Source organism: Phocoena sinus, chromosome 4 (assembly GCF_008692025.1).
Source record: "Phocoena sinus isolate mPhoSin1 chromosome 4, mPhoSin1.pri, whole genome shotgun sequence".
NCBI classification, from domain to species: domain Eukaryota; kingdom Metazoa; phylum Chordata; class Mammalia; order Artiodactyla; family Phocoenidae; genus Phocoena; species Phocoena sinus.
In genome coordinates this window covers 71,587,980-71,613,206 of record NC_045766.1, presented here as the reverse complement: position 1 = coordinate 71,613,206, position 25,227 = coordinate 71,587,980, and the positions used below count along the sequence as shown (strand labels likewise).

The 25,227-nt window shown below is 45.8% G+C and overlaps 2 protein-coding genes across 4 annotated transcripts in view; one reads left to right on the top strand and one right to left on the bottom strand.

Moving 5' to 3' along the window:
• The window catches only part of BDH1 (3-hydroxybutyrate dehydrogenase 1), a 34,099-nt gene extending 26,840 nt beyond the window's left edge, over window positions 1-7,259 (bottom strand). Inside the window, 3 exon segments of the mRNA XM_032629404.1 lie at window positions 1,035-1,161; window positions 1,632-1,729; window positions 7,150-7,259. Of these exon segments, the coding sequence (XP_032485295.1) occupies window positions 1,035-1,161; window positions 1,632-1,729; window positions 7,150-7,208 (284 nt within the window). The 5' untranslated portion in view covers window positions 7,209-7,259.
• APOD (apolipoprotein D) overlaps window positions 2,346-25,227 on the top strand; it is a 90,324-nt gene continuing 67,442 nt past the window's right edge. Inside the window, exon 1 of one of the 3 annotated variants that reach the window (XM_032630505.1) lies at window positions 2,346-2,413. The gene's annotated coding sequence lies outside the window, so the exon portion shown is untranslated. Of the gene's footprint in view, window positions 2,414-7,129; window positions 7,479-25,227 lie in introns of those variants that run through there. The other 2 variants (XM_032630501.1, XM_032630502.1) reach the window with 2 other exon arrangements.

Sequence of the window (25,227 nt, the reverse complement as noted above, 5' to 3'; positions counted from 1 at the left end):
CTAAATCACCCAGTTCAGTGAAGTCTCACGGGCTTCCCTGGTGGCGCAGTGGTTGGGAGTCCGCCTGCCGATGCGGGGGACGCGAGTTCGTGCCCCGGTCCGGGAAGATCCCACATGCCGCGGAGCGGCTGGGCCCGTGAGCCACGACCACTGAGCCTGCTCGTCCGGAGCCTGTGCTCCGCAACGGGAGAGGCCACAGCAGTGAGAGGCCGGCGTACAGCAAAAAAAAAAGAAGAGCTGCTTGTTTACTTTGTACTTAATGCTTTCTCTAAATCACCCAGTTCAGTGAAGTCTCACGACATTTTAGTTAACTATAGTTTCATGTGCGAGATTTTAAAAGAGCCATTAACCAGGTGATTAAAGTAATGAGATCTGTGCCTCCTGATGTGATGCACTAAGAAGGGCACCACCTCACCTGAGTGGGTTTCTTCCAAACACACAAACCTGAATCTAAACACGAGGACATCCCACAGCCCACACTGAGAGACATTCTTCCAAGGTATTAAGGTCATGAACAACAGGACTGAGGAACTGCCCCTGACAGGAAGAGAGTAAGGAGACATGACAACTAAATGTACTGGGAACCCCGGTTTGTATCCTGGACTAGGAAAATGTCCATTCGTGGGCCATCTGGTGAAATTTGAATCAAGTCTGCAGATTAGTTAATAGTATTATATCAGTCGTAATTTCCTGGTTTGGATAACTGCACTATGGTTTTGTAAGATGTTAACACTTGGGGAATTTAGGCGAAGGGGTTACGGGAAACTTTTGTACTATTTTTACAACTTTTGTATAAGTGTAGAGTTACTTCAAAATAAAAAGTTTAAAACAAAAATCTGATGAAAGATATTCTTCGGTGCCTTGTGTGACATGGGAAGGTCTCTGTCTTCCGACAACACCTCTGAGTGTCCTTTGCTGGTGGACAGCGGGTATTGAGGGACACCTTTGAGAGTCAAGCCTTATTATGTGTGAAGAGCTCTGCTTTGCCCAGAAAGTGTAACCCTCAAGGTCACCTCCACCCTTCATTTTCTTACCTTGTTCCATTTACTCTATCAGAGAAATTCAGGGTTTTCCTCAGGGGCTGTGACAGGGGTCTGGAGAAGCGGGCAGTCAGCACAGTGGCCACGAGAGGCAGAATGGCCAGGCTCCTCCGGGTGGGTTCTGAAACACAAAATGTGTCCTCAGCATCGCGTTGCTGCCTTCAGGAGTTTAGGCAGAAGGGGCTATTTTCCTTTCAGGTTGTGAAAGTTAAAGTAGGCTCTGTTTGACCCAGGTTCAGTCAAGGCACCAGGCAGTCCCCGCCTGCCACCCTCCTCTCAAGCTACAGCCTCATGTGATGAAAAGAGTCAGGAGGCTGGGACATCTAGAAACCTGGGTTCTGGTTCCAGCTGTGCCACCAACTCATAGGGTAACCCTGGGTGAGTCATCACGCTTTTGTAGCATGAGGAGGGTGTAGCACCAGTGACCCTCAAACTAGGCTGTGCAGCAACCACTGGGGCACCCAGGGTCCCAGGCCCTCAGGGATTCCAGCTCCATGAGTCCCATTCTCAGTGTTCCCCATATCCAGCAAAACATCCATCTCAATTCGCCCACATGCCTCCAGGCAGCTTTTTCAGCCCTGGGCCAGGTATCTTTTGATTCAGCTCTCCACCTTTCTCCACCCCACCATGCACAGGGTCCAGCTCTGGGGCTGAATTCATCAGTAATCATCATAGCATGGAGACTGAACCTACAAAATGAGACACACTCTAATCAACCTAAATTAACACACACACACACACACACTGTCTCTCCCACCACCCTACCGCTCCCTTTCCACATTAAATCAAACTTGTTGCAGCAAGGCCATGTGTCAGTAAGGCTACTCAGCACAGTGCCTAGCTTCGCATTATGAGTTGTAGATGGGTGTGTGCATTAGTTGTCCTCCTGTTCTGGTTAATTCCCCTCTAGTGATCCCTCCTGGCCTAAGGGAAGGAAAGGGAGGTAGGGAGGGAGCTGAGCAAGGCAATCCCAGCCCTGGGAGCTGTTGCTCTTTTCCTGGGGAGCAGTCCTAGTCTCTCTCTGCACACCTGCCTGTGGTTTGTTCTACTGCCCTTAACAGTAACAAGGTTCTGCCTGAGAGGCAGCTCCTCCCCTGCCATTTTGCTGCGGTCCCTAATCTGATCACCTGTCACCTGTACCAGTGAGTCTGTGATAAGTTCACTAACTAGCCAACAACCACAGTATTTACTGCAGAAGGTAGGTGGCGGTGTTTCATCTGTTTAATCTTCAGGAGAGGAAAACAAATAGGGCTCTTTTGTCTTGTGTGATCCTTCCTGGACTGTGCAGTAGGCTCTTGCTCCCGCTCCGGCCCCGACTCGCCACGCTCCAGTCTCAGCACTGCAGCCAGAAAGGTCTTTCCAACACCAGTCAGGTACGTACGTGACTCCCTTGACTAAAAGCCTCCTCTCCATGCCTTTTTGGAGCTGGCCTCTGCCTCCCTTCCTATCCGGTACCCCCTCCCCTGTGCTCACTGCTCTGTAGCCACGCTGACCTTCTGAACATACACGGAGCTCTTTCTCGCCTCAGGGCCGTGGACCTTGCCTTTCCTCTCTATAGAGGGCTGAGTCCTTCGGACCCTTCTGACTTCAGAGTGGCTGCCCAACCCCCCATGCAACACACAGGGGTTGCTCTCCATAAGATTGCCCTTCAATCCAAGATTCCCTTGTTTCTTTATTTATCTCCCCCTTCTAGATCATAAGCTCAGTGAGGCCAGGCACCTTGTCCATCTTAGTCACCACTGAATCCCCCATGCCTGGAAGAACCTGACACAAAGGAGGCACTCAGTGAGTCCCTGCTGAGTGGGGTGAGCTGTGTGCTCGAACCTCACCCCCATCCCCACACACAGACTGGCCCTTCATGGAAGGCACAGGCCCATGCTGTGGGTGCCCCGCACCCCTCCCAAGTACTGACCGGCTGGCTGAGCACAGACATCTCTGTCTCCTCCCTCCAGGACTGGAGTCTGAGGTCACCACCACTGGGTGATTTAAAATCCAGTCGTCTGTAATTCAAGCGCTTTCCATCCCTTCTGCTCAATGCTTGTGGCACAGAATGCCTCAGTGTTTGCCTCAATGTCTCTCCAAACAGAGAGCTGCTTTTAATTTTATTTTCTTTTGAGTCAGCAATATCTAAAAGCACTGGCGTCAAAATAGCTTAAATTGCATGAAAACTCAGCCCCTTTACTAATGCACTATTCACAATGTAATCTCTCATATACAAAATGCTAGAATTTTAGATATCTTTTTCTTCTACTACTTTTTTACATTCCTTAAATATGTTGCTATTTTCACCCCAAACACAATGCTATAGGCAGTGGAATTCCTGTACTCTTCAGGGCTGTTTGTCATCTTAATGTCTTGTGCTGGGCTTTAGTCTCTGTAAACATTAGTTTCTCAAACTTGAAATGCCACTCAGTTGCCTTTTGGTTTGGAAACAGAAATGGCCGTGGGAGGCGGGCGCTGCAAGGGGACAGGCAGAGCCCCTGTGAGGGCGGGAACCACCTCTTTAGCTTTGGATTCAATTAGCTGCTCCAGGGTGACCAAATTTATATGATACTGTCGCAAAATCAAGATGTTCATGTATTATTCTGGAATCTGGGAGAAACTTTTCTAATTCTAAGAACACTTAGGTCTGCTCTCAAGGGCACCTCCTTTCCATTGTCAATGCAAAACCCACATGTAGCCCGCGGAAAGCACCCCCTCTCCAAAAGAAAAAAAAAAACCTGTGTGCATCCTTGTCTTGATGCTGGGCTCACTTGCTGCATTCTGACAGGACTATCTTGCAGAAGACACAGCTGGCTGCATTCCTGTGGGTCAGGGTCAAGGTCTCCCCAGCAAGTGGCAAACACTCCCAGTACTGACATCCTCAGAAGAGGCAGGGCATCAGCAGCAAATAGGAATTCAGGAGGCAGGACTTAGGCAGGAAAGAGAATTCAAGTTTCTGGACATGAAGTCTGGAAGGGCCTTGGTACTACCAAGTGGGAGAGGGAGGTCCTGTTTCACTGGGGAGGGTGAGCTGGGTTTAAGCTAAGAACCATCCTGTGTAGGGACGCCACACTGAGGCGCTCAAAGCCCGTAACCTGTGTGAGAGACTCCAAGGTCTGACAACTGGCAGCCAGTTTCCAACATACTCTACTTGGCTATTTTGTTTGGCCTGCCTAGTGTTTTAAAAGGCAACGTAACGAGGCAGCTATGTTATGCTTTAACTCAATAGCAAAAAGTTGTCACTTACTATCTCAAGCCTACCCACCACCTCTGTTAACTGCCTGGACATTGTGGGCATTAGAGTTTGAGATCTCTTACCAAATAGATGTCTATTATCCTTTGGCTATTTCCCTTCTGATCACTTAGCATAATCTTGCCTAGACGTTCCAGCTCAGCTCAGCTCAGCTATACGTGTTAACTACAGTTATTGGAGGCTTCCTCGAGGCCATGCAAAAAGGAAACCTGACAAGTTTTAAATCCTTATTCAAATAAGATGCCTATTATCCCTTAGAGAGATTAACTATTCTGAAATGAAAGTCTAAAGACATTATACAGGAACACCAAATGATATTGTAGGTGACGTTCCCACTACCATTTTATCGTAAATGCAGAAGTGACTTTTATATAGCTGCCTCTAACAGGGACCTTCAATAAAAGCCAAGGATTTAACTTTATAGCCCAGTTCAGCGAAGGCAAACCTAATGCAGACACTTGGATTAGTCTGACAGACACTAGCCACCAGACTAGACTTAGGTGATGGCCATTTCTCTTCAGAGAACACACCACACTCAGCAGTTGCCATCTTTCGGGTGTCTGTCTTGCTCAGCTGATCCCTGTCCCTTTCAGACTTGCCTGTTGCCCACAGGATTTGGCCTCTGCAGCTGTAGTTGTACAGTGAGACCCTCCCCCCCACCCTCTGGCCATGGAAGAGTGGGTCACGGAGAGACACCTGACCCCAGATGAATCCATCATTCTGTCCCCTGGCACTGTGAAAGAATGCAAAGCAGCCTCTGTGGGGCAGAGACATGTGATCTGGTTGCTGGAGTTGGGGGGAGGGGGGTGGGCAGCTATGCGATACTTGAACCTGAAGCCAGAGAGAGAGATGGAGAAAGCCAATCTGCAAAGACAGAAAGGAGTCAGGCACACATGTAGAAAGAAGCAGAGATGGAAGTGAAGAGAGAAAAAAACAACAACAGAGCCTCCTGCTCCTGAGACCCAGCTGCCCTCCTGTCTTCAGCTCTGTAAGGCATGTGATGTCTTTATTCTCTGTGTTGATTTAAGCATGTTTATTGTTTCTGTTAGTTGCAGCCAAAACAATATTGGTGAAAACACACTGAAAGCAGGTTCTTTCTGCAGATCATTATCATTAATTCTTAAGCTTGCCTGATATTCTGAGAATGCCACACTGTAGACCTCATAATGATAACAGGAACAGGAGCCTCTCCCTCTCCACTTCTGTCAAGGAAACATCTGTCCTTCCCCAAGAGAAAGTGTTACCAGAGCTATCAAAATGGCCATAATTACAACCACCAGGTTAAGCAGGCATTCCATCCCTAGGAGAACAGGGCTTGCCTACCAAATTCACGTCAGACCTGTACACAGGAGGCACATAATATTTGAATAACTTAAGAGAGTTTTCAGCAGAGGAATACCGTATCAGGCTTATATTTTAAAATGATAACTCTCACTGGGTTAAGATTAGACTGAGGATGGACAAGGGCAGAAGCAGGGAGACCATTTAGAAGCTATGGCAGTAACCCAGGACCATAATGTACAGCCATGCAGGTTGTGTACTGCAGAACTCGAGCAAAATGTGAAGAGGTACTCCCTGGACATATATAAAAGGGCTGCCAGTCCCGGTGGAAACCATGGAGCTAATTAGACGTGGTCAGAGTCTGGCTGTGTTTTGAAGGTAAAGCCCACTGTGATATACTGACCAATTAAATGTAGGCTATGAAAGAAGGAAGAATCAAAGATATTTCCAACATTTTTCATGCAGATGTAAAAAAATGACATTAGTACAACTGACAGTTTAAGGAGCCATCCTATTCATAAGCACTTACCACATTTCAAATCAGAGCGTACAAGCCCAGCATCCTGGTCCTCAGCGGGCCCCTCCAAGTCATATCTCCAACTATACTTCTCTCATCTACTCATTATACCATTTGCCACCATCACTCAATAAGCCCTGTACTTTCCAATTTTTGTGCCTTGCTCATCCCATACCAAATCTGAGGTCTCCTTCATCCACTAAGCCCTAACTGATTCAAATAACCTCCTTCTAGAAAGCTTTCCTGATCCCCTAAATCAAAAATCAATCTCTTGTTGCGGGACTTCCCTAGCAGGTCAGTGGTTAAGACGCCGCGCTCCATATTTGCATTTTCACTGCTTCCTTATGTGCCTCTAAAATAGCACTTAACCTAGGCCGGGTGGTATTAGAGGTATTTCTGCTTATAACCATTCACAGCACCCTGTTCCGCCATCTGACCACCAGTCTCAACCTGGATTGTTTCATTGACCTCCGGCTCATCCAAACTGACTACTCTGGTGTCTGACAGGAAGAAGCCACTCTGTAAATGTGTATTGAGAGACTATGCGAGCTACACTCATTTCAAAGTTCAGCTTCCTCGCCCGCCACGGGTATATGCCCTGGGCACGGCCGGGCTGCAACGCTCTGGTAGAAAGTGCCAGGATATTTGATGCGTCATAAAGGATCCTGGCAGCCGGAAGCCCACCGTAACGAAACGTGTGCCTCTGTAACCCCTGGCAGGGTTAGACGGGGACTTTGTATCAGATGACTCTGGGCAGATTTTGGCAGACTGGTTGGAAAACACCACGCAGAGCTCAAATGAGCTCCACGTCCTGCGCGGCTCCAAACCCTCCCCCAGCAGGGCGCAGACCGCCCGGGTCCCTGTCTCTGACAGGGACGCCCTGTCAGAGACGGGGGACGCCAGAGACTCGCCGGCGCCAACTCGCCAAGCGCGCCGGCAGCCCCGCGTCCGGGCCAATCGCAGGGCCGCAGCCCCTTCCGGCTGACCAGAGGCTGGGAGCCGAGGGGGCTCGGCCCGAGCCACGCTCCCATTGGCTGAGACCGCACCGCCCAGACCAAGTTGAGCTGTTCCCGCACCTGTGAGCGGTAGAGGTTCCGGGCCTTCCCCGGCCGCGGGCCCACCACCAACCCAGCATCTCCGGCCTGCTCCCGCGGCGCCTCCAACTTGCTCGGTCCTCCTCCTCCCCCGGTCCTGCGGCCTCTGCGGTCCTCCAGTTAACAGCCGGCTCAGCTCGTGCTCAAGGAAACTGGACAGGCGGCCTGAATAATGTCCAGCATCCTTCCCGAGGGCGCAGCATGAGAGGAGGAAGCACTCCCCCTCCCCCCCCAACCAAGTCCCCGAAAACAGAGCCTCGTGGAGGACGCGGCAGGAGGACGAGGGATGCGGGAACACCCAGAGAGATGCGGTAAGGGAGCAGTGCCTAGATCTCAGGCTAGAAGGCAGGGCTACTGGCTTCGGTCCTGGCTCTGCCTCTGACTACGATGTGACCTTGGGCCAGTTTCTTCCCTTCTCGGGGCTGGGCTCGTCTTCTGTAAAATGCGGCGGCAGAGAAGGATAAGTGTCGAGGGTTTCACCTGGGAGACTCGGGGGCGCGTGTTCAACCTAGGCCTCCCCCTGACAAGCACATTTTCTGAATAACAAACGTCAGGCTGGGCTCCCAGAGCACGGACGGAAGGCCTGGGAGGGCGGAGGATAAGGATCACCTGGGGTTGAGAAGGCTCTGGGCGGGATCAGTCCATCTTTACACCGTTACTTCGGCCGCGGCCGCAGGACCCAGCCTACAGGACTTGGTGCCCGCTTTTCCACTCGCATCCCCGCGACCCAAGTAAAGGGCAGCGCAAGTCCAAACCAAACCGAGCATCACGCCGGTTTAGGGGCGCCGGCTCATCACGCCCGAGCTTCAGAGATGCGGACCCCTCCTCTTACCCCAAACCAAACTGGCGCGGGGTCTCCAGCTGCCGAGGGCTCAGCTGGTGCGTTCGCAGGTACCCGCGCTCGCCTCTTGTACCACCGGGCGCTACCGCCGTTTCCTTCTCAAAGCGCCTTACTGGCTCCCACTCCTGCGGCCTCCAGCCTCAGCTGCCGGGGTGCGCCTGCGCACAGGGGCTTTGCTCCGTAGGGCTGCGCGGGGCGGAGCCCGACGGCGGGCGCGTAGGGGCGGGGAGCCTCTGCGCCGCCTCCTTCGCCTTGCGGCGTCAGGCCTGGCCCTCCTCCTGCAGAGGGTATTCCTATTCGCTAGGCGCCCGGCCCGGGATTAACCCACTGCCCCCCATTTTGATCTCCTCCACCACCATCCTGGTTCTGGAACGAGCGGGGAACGAGATCACCCCGCGGGTTGCGGGTAGGGAGGTGGAGGTGCCGCTCCAGGAAGTGAGAAAACCTGGTGAGGTTGAGGCGCCTTTCCAGGTCCTACGCCTACTTGCTGTCTTTGGAGCTTATTGGGGTGGGTTGGTTTGTTGGTTTGTTTTTAAATTTGTCTTTTGGTCAGATGAAATTTATTTAAAATTTTCTTCCTACGATTTTAAAAAATAATTTAAGAATAGCACAGCTTCCCAGAGTTTCAACAACGGAACATCGGAGGCCAATCTGTCACGGATCAGGCTCCCCTGCCAAGTTTCCAGGATGAGAAACCGGCTGAGGAGAAGGAACCTATCAGGGAAAATTAGTGGCAGAGCTATGTTTAGGTCAAATTATAGAGAAGGGCTGATTGGAAAGGGACCAGGCAGATGAAAACAGGAAGGAAGGAAAGGCCTGGTGGGGCTTTAAAGAAACCTGTCAGCTCCGTTACATGAGCTTCTTGAGGGCTGAGGCTGTATCTTCCTTATCTCTGGCTCCTGGCATGTAGAGCTTTGAAGACCAGGAGAATCATGAAGGTAGGATGCACTTGGTTCTCTGTACCCCTTTCACAGACCGACTCAAGCTTGCATCAGCGCTGTGTTTCAGAATAGTCACTGTTACAGCATGCCATAGCCATAACATAAATCCTTATATTGGGTCACCAGGTTACACTTTGAGGGTTATGCATTGCTAGAAAAGCAGTTAACTAAAGGAAGAGTTAATATTTCCACTAGGAGAACCATAGATCCTGACTTTGGACTGAGAATTAATGGAAATAAAGTTCTATTCATGAAAGACAAGGACAGGACAGTTGATCTGTCTACGGTTATATCCGACTCCACCTGTGGCTGACCTCACACCTTCCCAGCCCCACTTTTTATTCCAGTTTTGCTCTGGCAACCAGCTGCATACAGGTGAAACCTGAGAGCACCTTGCCTCAGCTGTACCTGGTATCTTCCCCACTCGGGGCTTTTCTGTCACTGTAGCCTGGGCCCCCTACAGGAAGCCGAAGCCCATTTTGACACATGCATAAATTTGGAAGTGCAAAGGAATTAACACGTCCTAGGACAACGTTTGACCAAGGCAGACAGGAGCTGGTGGAGAACTATGCCACTCTTTTCGTTCTTCCAGTGGGCAGTTCCAAGGTACGTTTTGTACAGCACCTAAGATAGACCCCTGGCTGCCCACAGTAGTGCCCAACTTGATCAGCTCAATAATGCACCCTTGGATCGCCTTTCTCTTTCCTGCCTTGACTGTTTGACTCTTCCATCTCCTCCACTCCTGTTCCTCGGGATTCGTTCCCAAAATAAACTACCTGTATCATGAAGGTAGGATGCACTCTGAACAAGTTCTTGTTCAGAGTTTGTTTTGGGGTGAGGGGGGAACCCAGACTAAGCCAATGGTTAATCCAAAAGAGTCATCTCAACAGGGAACTATATTCAATATTCTGTGATAAACCATAATGGAAAAGAATATGAAAAAGAATGTATATATATGTACAACTGAAACACTTTGCTAAACAGTAGAAATTAACATTGTAAATCAACTATACTTGAATAAAATAAATTAAAAAACACACACACACAAAGAAGACCCAAAAAAACCCCAAAGAGGCATCTCAGCCCAACTTTCGGGGTCATTCTCAGCAGACCTTTCCCAAGTCTGCTAATGAGGAATCCATTTGTTCTGTTTGAGCTGTTGCTCTTTTAATTGCCCTGCTGCCCTGCCCTTTAGGGCATCATTAATAAACTCTCAGAGGCAGGCAGGAAGTATCAGAGACTCCCAGGAGACAGGGCCAGCTGAAGGGCTGGGTCTAGGTTAGCATTGGACAAAGCCATTCTTGGCCTTACCTTAAACATTTTCCCTCCTTCCAAGGTAGGTCCTGTTTGCTGACCTTGAAACGAGAAACTTTCAGCTCTGGGGTTGAATATGGAAGCAGAGACAGGGTGGGACCCGGGTCACTCCCAACACAGCATGTACCCAGAATACGTCTCTTTTTTGCCCTCCCTTTCCCCCTTGCCCCTGCTGTAAAAGCAGTTCCTCTGTCCAGATACAAGGTCTCAGGCCAGGGTCTTTGGCACCTAGCACACTTCATCTCATTTCAATACTAAGAGGATGCTGTTGCAAATTACTAAGCTAGGTTTGGGAGGAAAGAGCCCTTTGTCCCAGCCTTCAAGAAGGGAAATGAGACATGTACATAAGCTAAATGAATCCTTAGAAGCCCTGTAAGTCTTCTAAAAGAGGGACTTGTAAGTGTAGTGGGAGTTCTGGTGAGGCTTCAGGACAGGATCCGTAGAAAGGTAGCATCCTGAAAGACTCTCAGAATGAAGTCCCCTCAAAAGATCCCCCTCCTAATGGATTACTCATTAGCAAACTTGGGAAAGGTTTGCTGAGAAGGACCTTGAAAGGTGGGTTGAGATGCCTCTTTTGGATTAACCATTGGCTTAGTCTGGATTCCCCCTTGAAACAGACCCCTGTCCAGAGAGCCACAGTGTTTGCTCCTGTCCCTCTATCAGCTCCTAATTGCCTCCTAGCTCACACCCTTCTTGAATCCCAGCTCAGACTAATCATTCATCTTACTAGGCCCCAGCCCTCCCCTGCTAGATCTGGCCCTGCCCCATCTCTGAATACCCCTGCTATTCTCTGTCTTCAGTGTTGTGTCCAACACCAGATGGTGCAAGTTAAATCCTGCCCTTAGCCAGCCACGTGGGAACCCTCCAGGAGCCCACGAGTGCAGTGCTCTGTGCTGAGTTCTACTGGGGGGTAGAGAATCACAACACCATTTACCATCCCAAACACTACAGGTCTTCCGTTTGTTTAATGCAACTGAATTTTCTTTTAAAAAAAAGTTTTTTTTTTTTTTGGCTAGAAATCATGTCCTTAATCTGCAGAATTTTAGAATTGTCAAGTAGCTTTTTTTTATAATTTACAGTGAAGGAACGAAAAAGCCCCAATGTACTATTCTAAACAAACTGTGATGCTCAGAATCTTGTGTACTGAAGAGCCCTGGATCCTAACATGACTATAACACTGAATTTTGCCCATGGATGAGAAGTGGAGGCCCAACCTTCTCCCTGCAGTGATTGAGCAAGTAGAACAAGGGCTTGGACCTTATGGGGAAAAAAAGGGGTGTATCGGACACCCACATCCCCACTCCCTTTCTGTTTCTCGACTCTAATGTATTTAACTAAAATGATTGTTTGTTTAAGCCACAGAGTTGTGGGTTTTTTTCTTTTTGTGTGTGTATTGCAGAGGGGGGAGTAGTTTGGAAATTTAACCAAAGTTATTTTGAGGTAATTGGGACCTTTGAAGAGGGAAAAGTATGAGGAAATAAAAAAAACAACTGTGTCCCCACCTCTGCCCATCCACCCCAAGCTACAGCACTGCATGAAACCCCTTCCTTCATGGAGCTTAGCTTGATCAAGCCCTTAGATCCCAGGCATTGTGCTTTGTGTTGAGGATGCAGTGATAACCCAGTGCGGGGTCTCTGTCTTCAAGTAATACAATTTAGCAGCTGATGACTGATCGCTGCATACCAAACACTATGCCAAGTGCTTTGTGTGCATTTTTTCACTTAATCTCTGCAGCAGTCCTAAAAGTGACCTAAGATTATTCCCATTTCCCATCTGAGGAAGTTGAGGCCCAGAGAAGTCAAATAATTGCCCACAGCAACACAGCTAGGAAGTGACAGAGACAGAGTGCACACAAGTCTGTCCCACTCCAAAGGCTTTCTTTTAGCACACCACCAACTGTTCTAAGGTTCTTGCTTTGACAAAACGGATAAAAATCCCAGTTTATAAGACTATTTGGAGTACAGAAATTTTTATAATCAGTTGGGCATTGTTTTGTGAGTAATCCTAACAGAAGCTGGAATTGCTTTGTTACGTTGAAGTTCCTTTCAGTAAGTACAGTACAGAAGCCAAGATCTGATGCACTCAACTAGGGAAAGAAATTATAGGTCCTAATTGAACATATAAACTTTGAAAGACAAAAATATGGGACAAAATTCTCAACCCTTAAAGCTGATTTAATTTTCTGAACTTCAAATCTATTTTTTAAATAATAGTTAATATGTATAGTTAATATAAATGGTTTTAAAACCGTATGCTTATTTTGATTAATATCTTTTCATTTTTTTCCCCAATGAATGTGTATTATTTATATTTTCTGCTTGTTGCTACCAGGGACAGAGCCTATTATTTCAAAAGGGAAATCAAATTACAAAGCTGCTGCTTCCCATTTTTGGGTTGCCAGTACCTCTTTCCAAAGGCCTATTTGTTGAGAAGGTTATACTTCAGATTCACTTTGCTAGTCTTATTTTCTTTTCAACACAAATGGCACAAGGATATTCTCTTGCTAGCAATTTCTCTAACAGCAAATTGCGAGACAAGACCAATATCTAATATCTAGAAATTAATGAACGCAGAACAATGTTTCTATGTTGCTCGCTAGAGGATTTCACTTTATAATTACCTTTGTTCTGAAATAAATTAATTTTAAAAGCTCACCAAAAAAAAAAAAAAAAAAGGCCTATCTGTTCCTCCCCAACGCCCTCCCCTCACACCAGGCTCCTCCCAAGACTGGAAGGTTTTCCTTTTGCCGATAGTCTGCACGCTCAGCATTTGCTCACCTTGGGCAGCTGTAGCAAGGCTCCCTCAGCAGTATCAGCACGCAGGTCCAGGCAAGATACAAGCCAGATACACCTGGAATCCTCTTAATTCTCAGTTGATAAGATGTAATAGACACCCCTGGAAACCTCCTCCAGGCTTTACGTGTATTATTTCAATGCTTATCTTTAGCTGGGAAGGGAAACTCTCACATTCATATGATAAGCAAGGCCAACTAATGATAAAATACAATATTTAGAGTTCTGATGTTTGTGTGTTTGTTGCTGAATAGGCAAAGTTCAGCTTCATAACTTTGTTTTGAGCTTAAAATGTCTGTGAGTTCGGTCCTCTGACAAGTGGAGGGTCAAGGGTGGATGCCACTGCCTAGGGATGCATAAGAAAAAATGATGCCAAAGGGCAGCTCCAGCTGACTCCATAGTGAGCTCTCCCTGCCAGGATGTGTGGGCATAAATGAGCATAGGAACTGGCCTGAACAGAATGAGAACTATCCAGAGAGTGCCCTGAGCATAACCCAGACTCGGGACCTGAGAAAGATTGTAAGATTGCTTTGGACAGGGTCAGCTGCAAGAAGGTAGGGCCAAAACATACCTCTTAAACATCACAATCAGGTGAGGAAGAGTATGTATGCAATACAGGCGATCCCTTCAGGGTGTTTCTTAGTATTACCATACCTTGTAATTAAAGTCAATGGAAAATTACAACAGCTGAATTCAGGCAGTACTACTAATGGTCTAGACTCTTGGGTCACCCCACCCATACATGGTAAAGAACCATGACCTGCCGAGGGCAAAGGGAATATGGAATGGGCAGTGGCAAAAAGTAATTATAAATACCAGGTACAACCATGTGACTAGTTGCAGAACAAGGACTGTAATTGTCATGAGTATTTCTTATTTTGTTATGAATATGTGTGTGTGTAATATCTTTCCTTTCTTTTCTCTCTTATCACCTTATCATGTAACATGAGATACTTTGACTCATATATACTATTGTTAACTTCACATCATAGTATTTAAGTTATGGGACATCAAGAAGAGTGAACATCACCCAAGGACTCTGTGTCCTCTTTCGGGGAAAGTGTTAGTGCATTTTTAGTTGTATACAGGAGAGTTGTATCATGTAGTTTGAATTATGACCTTGTTATTGTCTTTATCTGGAGAATAAGTATGGTCTAAGGAGATGTATATGGGTGCCAAGTTGACAGGGAGTGAACTGTGATGGTTAATTTTATTTTTTAAAATTAATTACTTAATTAAAAAAAAATTTATCGCTGTGTTGGGTCTCCATTGCTGCGCACAGGCTTTCTCTAGTTGCGGCGAGCCAGGGCTACTCTCCGTTGCGGTACGCAGGCTTCTCATTGCAGTGGCTTCTCTTGTTGCGGAGCACGGGCTCTAGGCACATGGGCTTCAGTAGCTGTGGCACGCGGGCTCAGTAATTGTGGCCCACAGGCTCTAGAGCGCAGGCTCAGTAGTTGTGGCGCATGGGATTAGTTGCTCCGCAGCATGTGGGATCTTCCCAGACCAGGGATCGAACGTGTCCCCTGCATTGGCAGGCAGATTCTTAACCACTGCACCACCAGGGAAGCCCTGTGATGGTTACTTTTATGTGTCAACTTGGCTAGGCCACAGTGCCCATATATTTGGTCAAACATTATCCCAAATGTCTCTGTGAAATTGTTTTTGAATGAGATTAACATTTAAATTGGTGGACTTTGAGTAAAGCAAATTACCCTCCATAATGTGGGTGGGCCTCATCCAACCAAATGAAGGCCTTAGAAAAAGACTGACCTCCTCAGAAGGAGAAGGAATTCTGCTGGCAGACTACCTTTGGCTCAAATTGCAACTCCTCCCTGTGTCTCTACCTTGCCAGCATAACCTAGATTTTGGACTTGCCAAGTCTCTACACGTGAGCCAACTCCTTAAAATCAATCTCTGTGTGTGTGTGTGTGTCTCTCTCTCTCTTTTTTTTTTTTTTTGGCGGTACGCGGGCCTCTCACTGTTGTGGCCTCTCCCGTTGCGGAGCACAGGCTCCGGACGCGCAGGTGACACGCAGGCTCAGCGGCCACGTCTCACGGGCCCAGCCGCTCCACGGCATGTGGGATCTTCCCGGACCGCGGCACGAACCCGTGTCCCCTGCATCGGCAGGCGGACTCTCAACCACTGAGCCACCAGAGAAGCCCTCTTTCTCTCTTAACATCCCTATACAGCCTGTTGGTTTGTTCCTCAGGAGAATCCTGACTAATACAGCCACTCAGAGTGGTCTGCTTCCCTGATTGGACCCTGATACATTATTGAAATAGATCCCTTTATTCTGGGATTGGTCCCTCTTTCTGTTTGGGAGGGCAGAAGTCAACAGGAGCAGGGAGGGGCCTTGCTCAGGGGCCTGGAGCACAGGCCAGAAGTAGGAGGGTTGGTCCCAGGCCAAGTCGGGACATGGCAAAGCTTGCTTTTCACCCTCTCCATCCCCTGAGATCTCTGCGGGGTGGACAGACAGACACTTCCTCAGCTTACTCCACTCCAGGGTGGCTTGGGCCAGGTGCTATAACAGGCAAAACCATGAGGCTCTGGAAGGATGGAAGAGGGAGCTATTCCTTCAGATTGGGGCCAATGAACAGGCTTCATGGAGGAAGTGACTGCCTTGGATCTCAGATTATAAAATAGGTAGGATATTATTTCCTCCAATTTTTTATTTTGAAAAAGTTTAAACACACAAAAAAGATGAAGGAAGAGTATGATGAACACCCATATAGCGATAATCTAGATTCACCAATTGTTAACAGTTTGTCACATTTCCTTCTTCTCTCTATATATCCGCATACACATACACATATACACTTTGCTGAGTCATTTGAATATACACTGCAGACATCATAACACATCACTCCCAAATATTTCAGCATGTATCTCAAAAGAACAAGGCAATTCTCCCACACAGTCATGACACTATTGTCACATTCAAGAAATTTAATATTGATAACAATAATATGATTTAATTAATCTATACTCAAATTCCTTCAATTATCCCAATAATGTCCTTTATAGTTTTATAGTTTTTTCCCTTAATCAAGGACCATGGCTTACATTTAGTTATCATGTCTCTTTAGTTTCCTTTAATCTAAAACAATACCCTGCCTTTTCTTTTTTGGAGGGGAGGATCTTTCATCACATTGACAGTTTGATGAGTTCAGGCTAGTTGTTTTGTAAAATATCCCAAATCTGGATTTCTTTGATCATTTCCTCGTGATTGGATCCAGGCTAAACATTCTTGGTAGGCATACTATATAGGTGATTCTACCTACTACATAGGTGGAATTTGGACAGACTGAGACGGGGAAGGATACACCAGACATAAGGAAGAGCAAATATTTTGTCCCTTAGGTGTGAAAAAGGCAAGCATGTCTGGGAATAGCTGTGGCCACAGGGAGTTGCACTGTGGCATGGGGCATGTGGGCAGTAGGCAGGAGAAGGATAAGCGTTGGGACAGTCAGGGAAGTTTGGTCCATATTCACTGGCCTCTGTTCAGAGGGCACTGGGTAATCACAGCCTCTGGAGGCATATTAGCTTTTCATAAAAGAGTCTCAAAGACCAAAAAGCCTTCAAGACCCAAACAAATGAGTCTCAAACTGTAGGGTGTTAGCCTCGGAAGAGACTGTGAACAATGGGGCCTTCCCAAGCACCCCCCAGTATACAACATATTATTAATTGGAAAAAAGAGAAAATCTCAAATAAAAAGGAGCACAATTACTTTTCGTGTGATTCCTCTTCTTTCACTATTTTCTACAGTTCTGTCATTAGCCATTTTCCTCAGAGGTGTTTCCTCAGACCTGTTTCCTTCAGCCCCTCACATTCTTTCCTCTCCCTTCTCTCTCCTTCCCAGTCACCCAGGCCAAAAACCCGAGATTCCCCCAGATGTCCTCCCCTTCACCCCTCACATCCAGCCTGCTTGGTCCAGCCACCTGTGGCCGGTGCTGCAGGAGACTGTGGGAGAAGTCAGAGAAGGACCAGGTTGTCAGGTACTGGCTATCAGACTGCCCTCTAGGGCAGCTCCAGCTGGGGGCCCTGGGATATGCCCAAAGGCAGATCACTTCGAAAGGCCCTGACTCAGGATGGGGATACAGAATTGGACAGGAAGTAAGCTGTGGCCCAAGCCAGTGGCCAAACTGGAGGAGGAGCTTGTAGAAATGAAGAGAGTCTGCTAATTCAAAAAATACATGCACCCCAATGTTCATAGCATCACGATTCACAAAAGCCAAGACATGGAAGCAACCTAAATGTCCATCGACAAATGAATGGATAAAGAAGATGTGATACACGCACAAACACACACACACACAATATGGAATACTACTCAGCCATAAAAGGAATGAAATAATGCCATTTGCAGTAACATGGCTGGACCTAGAGATTATCATACTAAGGGAAGTAAGTCAGACAGAAAAACAAATATCATATGATATCACTTATATGTGGAATCTGAAAAATGATACAAATGAACTTATTTACAAAACAGAAGCAGACTCACAGACATCGAAAACAAACTTATCGTTACCAGAGTGGAAAGGGAACAGGGAGGGATAAATTAGAAGCTTGGGATAAACAGATAAACACTACTTTATATAAAATAGATAAAAAAAAACAGATCCTACTGTATAGCACAGGGAACTATATTCAATATAGTAATAACCTAAATGGAAAAGAATCTGAAAAAGAATAGAACTGAATCACTAACCGAATCACTTTGTTGTACACCAGAAACTAACAACACTCTATATCAACTATACTTCAATTTTTTAAAAAAATGAAGACAGTCTGAAGAGGTGAGGCTGAAGAATGGCTGGGGGCAGGGTGAGGAAGTGGACACTAGGAAGCTTCATTCTTGAATTTCATGGTGTTTGCAGCATCCCTCTGATTCATGGAAGATTGGCTGGGTGATGAGAGGTGTGTTCTTAAGGTTACACAACTAACGCAGCAACATGTCTTTTTTCAGGGGATCCTGGCCAGCTGGGGTATCTCTGGGTGATCCTAGGACAATGTTTCCTCATAGCTGGAGACTACTTGAGGTAGACCAAGTGTTTCTGTCCTTGCTTCTTCATCCCTCCCATTTCACCAGGTTCTGCAGCCAGCCTCCTATGCAGGAGGAATTCAGTTTACTGGCCCCAGCATGCTAGTTCTTCTCTCCCATCACTGGATCGAGTCTGGGGTGGTGCAGGAAGGAAGACACATGTTGGGGTCCTAGTGGGTCAATTAGAGAAGAGCCAAGGAAAGCACGGGACATGAGAGGATGCACAAAGGCATATGGGGTGAGCTGGAAACAAAGGAACAGCAGACGGAACAGCCAAGCCTTCCAGTTTTGACCAAGCTAGAAGGAAAGGCAGAACTGGCAGTGTGAAAAGAAGTGAGCTGTGATGCGGCCCAGTTGTTTACTGGCCTTCAGGGCAACCAGGTCATCCTTAGAGGTTTCTACTTGAATGGCTGCTCATTTTTCTGCATGATGTGAGGCTGCGGCAGCCACAACAGAGAAGGGTGAAAGCCGTGCTTGCAGAGAGGGTGTATTCTGATTAGTAGAGGCTGACTCAGGGGATGAGTCCCCCCCACCACACACAAATAATAATAGAACTCCACCCATGCTTGAGGGGTTGCAGCTGAAAGGCAGAGTCTCAGCATCAGGTCCCAAAGAGAGAAACCACGTCCAGATACCTCAAAGGTGAGGCTGAAAGGCAAGAAAAAGAAAAAATTTAAATAAAAGGAGTCAAAACTACCATTACTCCAGGCACTATAATTATTAATCTAGAATATTTAGGATATTATGAAAATAATAACAGGTTCAGTAACTTGGCTGAATATAAGACAAATATAGGAAGAAAATTAAAAGCTTTCCCATTTAGAAAATGTAATGTTAAAAAAAAAATCCTGAGAATCACAATACAATAAAAACTGTGATTACTTGTAGACAACAGGAAAATGCAGTCTTTATAAAAAAACAACCGTATGTCTTTACTGAGAATGATGAAAGATGGACAGAAAAATGAGGGGACAGACCATGTTTCCAGTTAGGAAGGCAATATCATAAAGATGGATCTTTCCCCCACATTTATCTAGAATTCAATACTGTTTTGGTTCAAGGGAAGGCAGAGGTGGGGAGGGAGAACTTGACCAACTGATTCTGAATTAATCAGGAAAATTTTGAAAAATGCCTCATAAGATCAAAACATACTACAAAGCTAAGCTGGTTAGAAAAGTATGGTGCTGATGCATGAATTGAAAAAGCAGATTAATGGAACAAATAAGCAGTCCAGAAACAGAACCACAAATTAATGGAAGTTTAATATACAATAAGAGTAGCACTGTCAATCAAAAAAGATGAATTATTTAATGGTATAGGGACAATTATGTATGTATATACCACACACACAAAAATGAAAGTAGATTAAATATCTAAAAATGAAAACTGAAACTATAAAAATACTGGAAGGAAATATGAGACTATTTCTATAATCTTGAGGTTGGAAAAGGATTTCCTAAACCCAACATGTTGCCCAGGAGACATAAAGGAAAAGACTAAAAGATTAGAAACTTAAAATTTTAAACTTTTATACAAGGATAGCCACCATTCAAATCACTGGCTTAGAGAAAACACTTGCAACATATATAACAGATAAGGGCTAAAAATCCACAACATATAAAGTACTCCTACATATGAACAAGAAAAAGATAAATAATCTTGTTGAAAAAATACACAGAGGGTAAATAAATCACAATAAAGAAAATCAAATGGCTAATAAACATAAGAATATATACTCAGGTATGATAATCAATACTTAAAATACAAGTCAAAAATAAATATATTTTTAATCAATCACATTGGTGAAAATTAAAAGATTGGAAAGACACATGGAGGCAGCACCCTCATACACTGCTAGCAGGTATGAAAGTTGCAATCATTTTTGAAAATAATTTGGCAGCATGCATGATGCCCCTTGACTCAGCAATTCCATTCTAGGACTCTATTCTACAAAAACACTAACATACTTCACAAAGATGTGCGTACATGAGTATTTGATGCAACATTATTTGTAACAGAAAAACAAAAATGGGAAATAACCTAATAATGGAATTTTAAATAAATTATGGTCCACCTATTCCCAAAATATTGTCTACCCCAAATGGCTGCTTTTCTGGGATCATGCTTCCTCATGTCCTGGCCTTCTCCATCCCCTGAAACATGATTCTTGCTAGAACAAGTCTGCTTTCCTGGCCACAGCTGATTGATTTATGGTGCTCACCTGATCCATGGCAGGCCAATCGGAGCCCTTCTCTGAAATTTTGGAACTGGAAGTAAGAAGGAGAGCCAGTCTAAAGATGTAAAATATTAACCTCAGGAGGTAGTTGGGGAGTTCTCCCAGAAGCTGCATTTCTGCCCCGTGAACCCAACAAATACACTGGTGGGGCCACAGGAAGTATGAACAGAGTAGTGAAGCTGAAACACAGAGAAGACCTAAAAACAGAGAAGGTGAGAGAGTCCTGCCCTGTCTCCAGTTGTCCCTCTTTCTCATGTATTTCCGGAGACAGGCTGGTATTATGCTCAATTCTCCTTCTTGCTTAAACTAATTCCGGCTGGCATTCAGTCACTTACAACCAAACAAGCACTTACTACTATGATTTTCCACCATGGAACACTGTGCAACCATTAAAACGACTGACATCAAATATATGTAAAGACAAGGAAAGAGATCCAGGATATATTGTAGTATGAAAAAGATCAGAGTACAGAACAATGTGTATATCATGAATCCACTGAAACTTTTTTTAAGGCTACTTTTTTTTTTAAAGAGCATTTATTTATTTATTTATTTTTGGCTGTGTCAGGTCTTAGTTGCAGCATGTGGGATCTTCGTTGCGGCACGCGGGCTCTTCCTTGTGGTGCCTGGGTTTCTCTCTAGTTGTGGCCCTTGGGCTCCAGGGTGCTGGGCTCTGTAGTTGTGGCGCACGGGTTCCAGAGCACGTGGGCTCTGTAGTTTGCAGCATGCGGGCTCTCTAGTTGAGGTGTGCGAGCTCAGTAGTTGTGGCACACGGGCTTAGTTGCTCCACGGCATGTGGGATCTTAGTTCCCCAACCAGGGATTGAACCCGTGTCCCTGGCATTGGAACTCGGATTCTTAACTACTAGACAACCAGGGAAGTCCCGGAACTCCAATTTTATAAGAAATTAGCAAGGTAGCAGGTCTGAACACCTTACAGTCAAAACACCAGCCTCCAGTTTCTACCACTATCTTGCCATGTGACTTTACAACCTCTCCTCCCTGGACCTCCATCTCTGCATAATAGAATGATAAGGCAGGCTTGGGTAATACTGAAGATTGCTTAGAGCTCTCATATTCCAACATTTTTATCCAGTGTGATGCCCTCCTGACTCCTTCACTGCCCTTTTAAGCTCCCAAGACCTGTGATTCAGGGCACACAAGCCCGAGAGCCAGGAAAGAGTCCAGCACCCTTCCCAACAGTGGTTCCAGCACTTATGAGAAACTGCAATGAACCAGACTGGCTAGAGGTGGAGCTCTCTACTTAACTGAGAAAGAATTAAACTGTATGTTGAGTTGATGGTTAATTAAATATTATCATCCAACAGTGTATCCCTGAACATTTTAGGTAAATAAATACTCCCTCAAATATCAGTAAGACTCTGCCAGCGATTCAGACCCAGGCCAAATGACTGCCTTAGAAAGGCAGTGATCTTCTCAAAGGTCCAGGTCAGCTGATGATGGGTCCTTCGTGGCAGGGACAACTGGCAGAAGATTTAGGCCTTGGCATCTCCTGCAAGATGCACCTGTGCTTCCTGCCACCACCAGGCTTCCTGGCTCCTGCACCACACAGCCTGTACCACTCTCTGCTGAGCCTTGAGCACTCTTGCACGGTTCACGGCATTTGTCCAGAGCCATGCACCTTGACCCATGACCAAGTCCACTCTGACCTGTCTTGGACTTCCCCTCTGTGTCTTATTTTCCTATCTTCAGGATAATCTTACCTATCCTTTATATCTAAAGCTGACACCCTTTCTTTATCTTTTCTTCTATTCAACCCCATTCCTTTTAGGTGTTTAGTGATCCCCTGGGGCTAGCAAGTGCCCCTGGGGCATTAGTGGGGAAGAGGGACTTCTTATCATGGGAGAAGTCTCTGAAGCAGAGGGACTCAGAAGTGGAGCATCTTTCCATGGGGGAGGTGCCTTAGAGGCAATGGAGCAGAAATGGGCCCTCAAACCTCTTCCTGCCTTTAGGTATCTGCCCCTCACAGAGTATCCACACCCTATTGGCCTCAGCACATCCAGACCAAACACCAACCTTGTAGGGTCAGGCCCTGGATGAATGCAGAGCCACCTGTCTTTCCATTCCTCCTACCTCTGTCCTCCTTCCAGGGTGCTGCTGCCTTTCTTTCTGAGTCCACAAATACAAATTAGCTTATTCCACCCCCTCACTCCAAAAATTGAGCTTTACTCATTCAACAAAAAAAATTCTGAGTGCTTACCATTTGCTCTAGGCACCAGGGATATGCTTGGGAACAAAGCACATAAAAATCCCTGCTCTCATGGAGCTTAAATCCTAGTAAGGGACGCAGATAATAAACAAGATAAATAAATTTTAGTATTGCCAAGGGTGATAAGTGCTAAGGAAAAACATAAAGTAGGAAAAGAGGATGTGTAGTTGCCAGACAGGAAAAGAGGGAGGTACAATTTAAATAGTTTCATTCCAAAGGTGATATTTGAACGAAGACTTGAAGTAGGTAAAGTAGCAATCCATGCAGATGTCTGGGGAACAGGAGTAGATCCAAGGTTTGTGGACCTGATGTTTATACAATTTTGAGACCCTTTTTAAGAAAAACAACATCAAATTATCAGTATAAAAGTAGGTGCAGGCCTTAGAGAGGCCTGTGGAAGTGAAGGGCGGGAAGCTTCCACTCCATTAGCTCAAGAGTAACTCTGCCTTGCTGGGGGAATAGCAACTACACAGAGAGAACAGCAAGGACAAGAGAGGCGTGAGAATGTGCAGTGAGTTCGGGGCGCACAGGGATGTCGAGGAGGCCGGGGTAGCTGGAGCAGAGCCGATGAGAGGAAGAGAAGGGGGTAGGGTTGCAGTCAGAGGGAGCTGGGGCCAGATTACAGGGGACGTTGCACTTTGGCTTTATTGGGTGGGATGCGAGCCACTGGAAGATCTTGAGAAGAGGAGTAACATGACTTATCCTGGATTTTGAAAGAATTCCTGACTGCCATTTGAGAATAGACTGAAGTCCGTCAAGGATGGAAGCAGGGAGACCAGTTAGGAGCCAGTTGGAATGATTTAGGAGAGAGATGATGGTGGCTCGGACCAGGCTGGTAGCGGCAGAGGTGTGAGGAGTGGCCTGATCCTGAATGTTTTGAATATAAAGTCTGCAGGATTTGCTACCAGATGGGATGTAAGGGTAAGAGAGAGAAAGATGTCAAAGATGACTGAGGATTTTGTCCTGGATAACTGGAAGGATGTAGTTTCATTAACTGAGATGAGGGGGGAAATTTGAGAGCAGATTTTAAGTGGAAGATTAGAGTTCAGTTTTGAACATGTGAATATCGAGATGCTTACATACCCAAAGGGAGAGGTGGAGTGTGGAATGCAGTCTGGAAGAAATCTGGGCTGGAAAAAAATAAATTTCTGAAGCTGGGTTAGATCACTAAGGGAGTGAATGTGGAAAGAGAAAAGAAGTGGCCCTAGATGTGAACCCTGAGACCCTCTGATATTTAAAAGTCAGGGAGGAGAGAAGGAACCGACGAAGAAAGAGCAGGCAGGAGGTAGGAGAAGAGCCAGGAAAGAGCGATCCCCTGCAAGCCAGGTGAACGAAATGTGTTAAAGAGGCAGAAGTGATCAGCCTTCCAAGGCTGCTGATAGGTCAAAACATGAGGCTGGGCGTTGACCACTGAATGTAACACCTGGAGATCCTTGGTGATCTTGACAAGAGCAGGAGGCATATTAGTGAGAATCCAAACCACAATTAAATCTTCAGCCTGATATGTCTGGCTGTTCTGCCATTAGCCCCAGTGAGCAGTTCACACCACCTGGTCTGTTCCCTGGGACCTTCTACCTTCACCCATGACTTTCAGGCTGTTCCTGCCTCCAGGGTCTCTCCAACCCCACAAATAGAACTCAAGACACCTGAGCCAACACTTCACCTACTGGAAGCCACTCATCTCCCAGAGGGCTGAGATTCTATAATCCCCTATGTGGGAAAAACAGACAGAAAAAAAACAAGAGAAACAAGGAGATAAAAAGAATTAAACCTGAAGCAAAGTGAGTTGCCCATTTTTAGTTCCTGATGTCAGTAAATAAGCACTGCCTTTACATTGTGAGTTAGCTGTTACAGGACTGTATCGATGAAGCCAATGACAGTGCAAGTTGGTGGGAAGATAGCTCAAACATTACATTTACCTGTTTACAAAAGTTCTTTTTTTTTCCAAGTAAAAATAGGTGATCACTAAATTAACGTGCCTAGTTTGTAGAAAGTAAACTGAAAGGCTAAGGAGAGGCTGCTTTAAGGTTGATAGTATATATCTTTAACTTAGCACGATTTACCTTCAAGTGATATAATACACATATAAGAACCATACAGTAGTCTATTTTAATTTCTCTCCTCCTGAACTTTCTGCTGTGTTATTTACATTTTCCTCTACATACGCTGTAAAACCTACACTACATTGTTCTTATTTTTATTTAAACACTCGATTGTCTTTTAAAGATATTTAGATAATAAGGAAAAAGATTTTCGATATTTACCCATGTGGTGCTCTTCATTTCTCTGTGTCGATCCGTATTTCCACCTGGTATCATTTTCCTTCTGCCTAAAGGACCTCTTAACCTTTCCTGTAGTGCAGGTCTGCTGGTAATGAATTCCTGAAGCTTTCGTATGTCTGAAAACAAAACCTTTACTTCACCTCTGTTTAGAAGGATACTTGTGCTGGTTATGGAATTCTAGTTAACAGATTTGATTTTTTTTCATGCAGTGCTTTAAAGATGCTCTCCTGCTGTCTTGCTTGCATTTTTTTTCGGTGGGAAGTCTGCTGTCATCCTGTATTCATTCTCCCTTTGGCCACTTTTAAGATTTTCTCTGTCATTGATTCTGAGCAATTTGATTATGATGTTCCTTGGTGTAGTTTTCTTCATGTTTCTTATGGT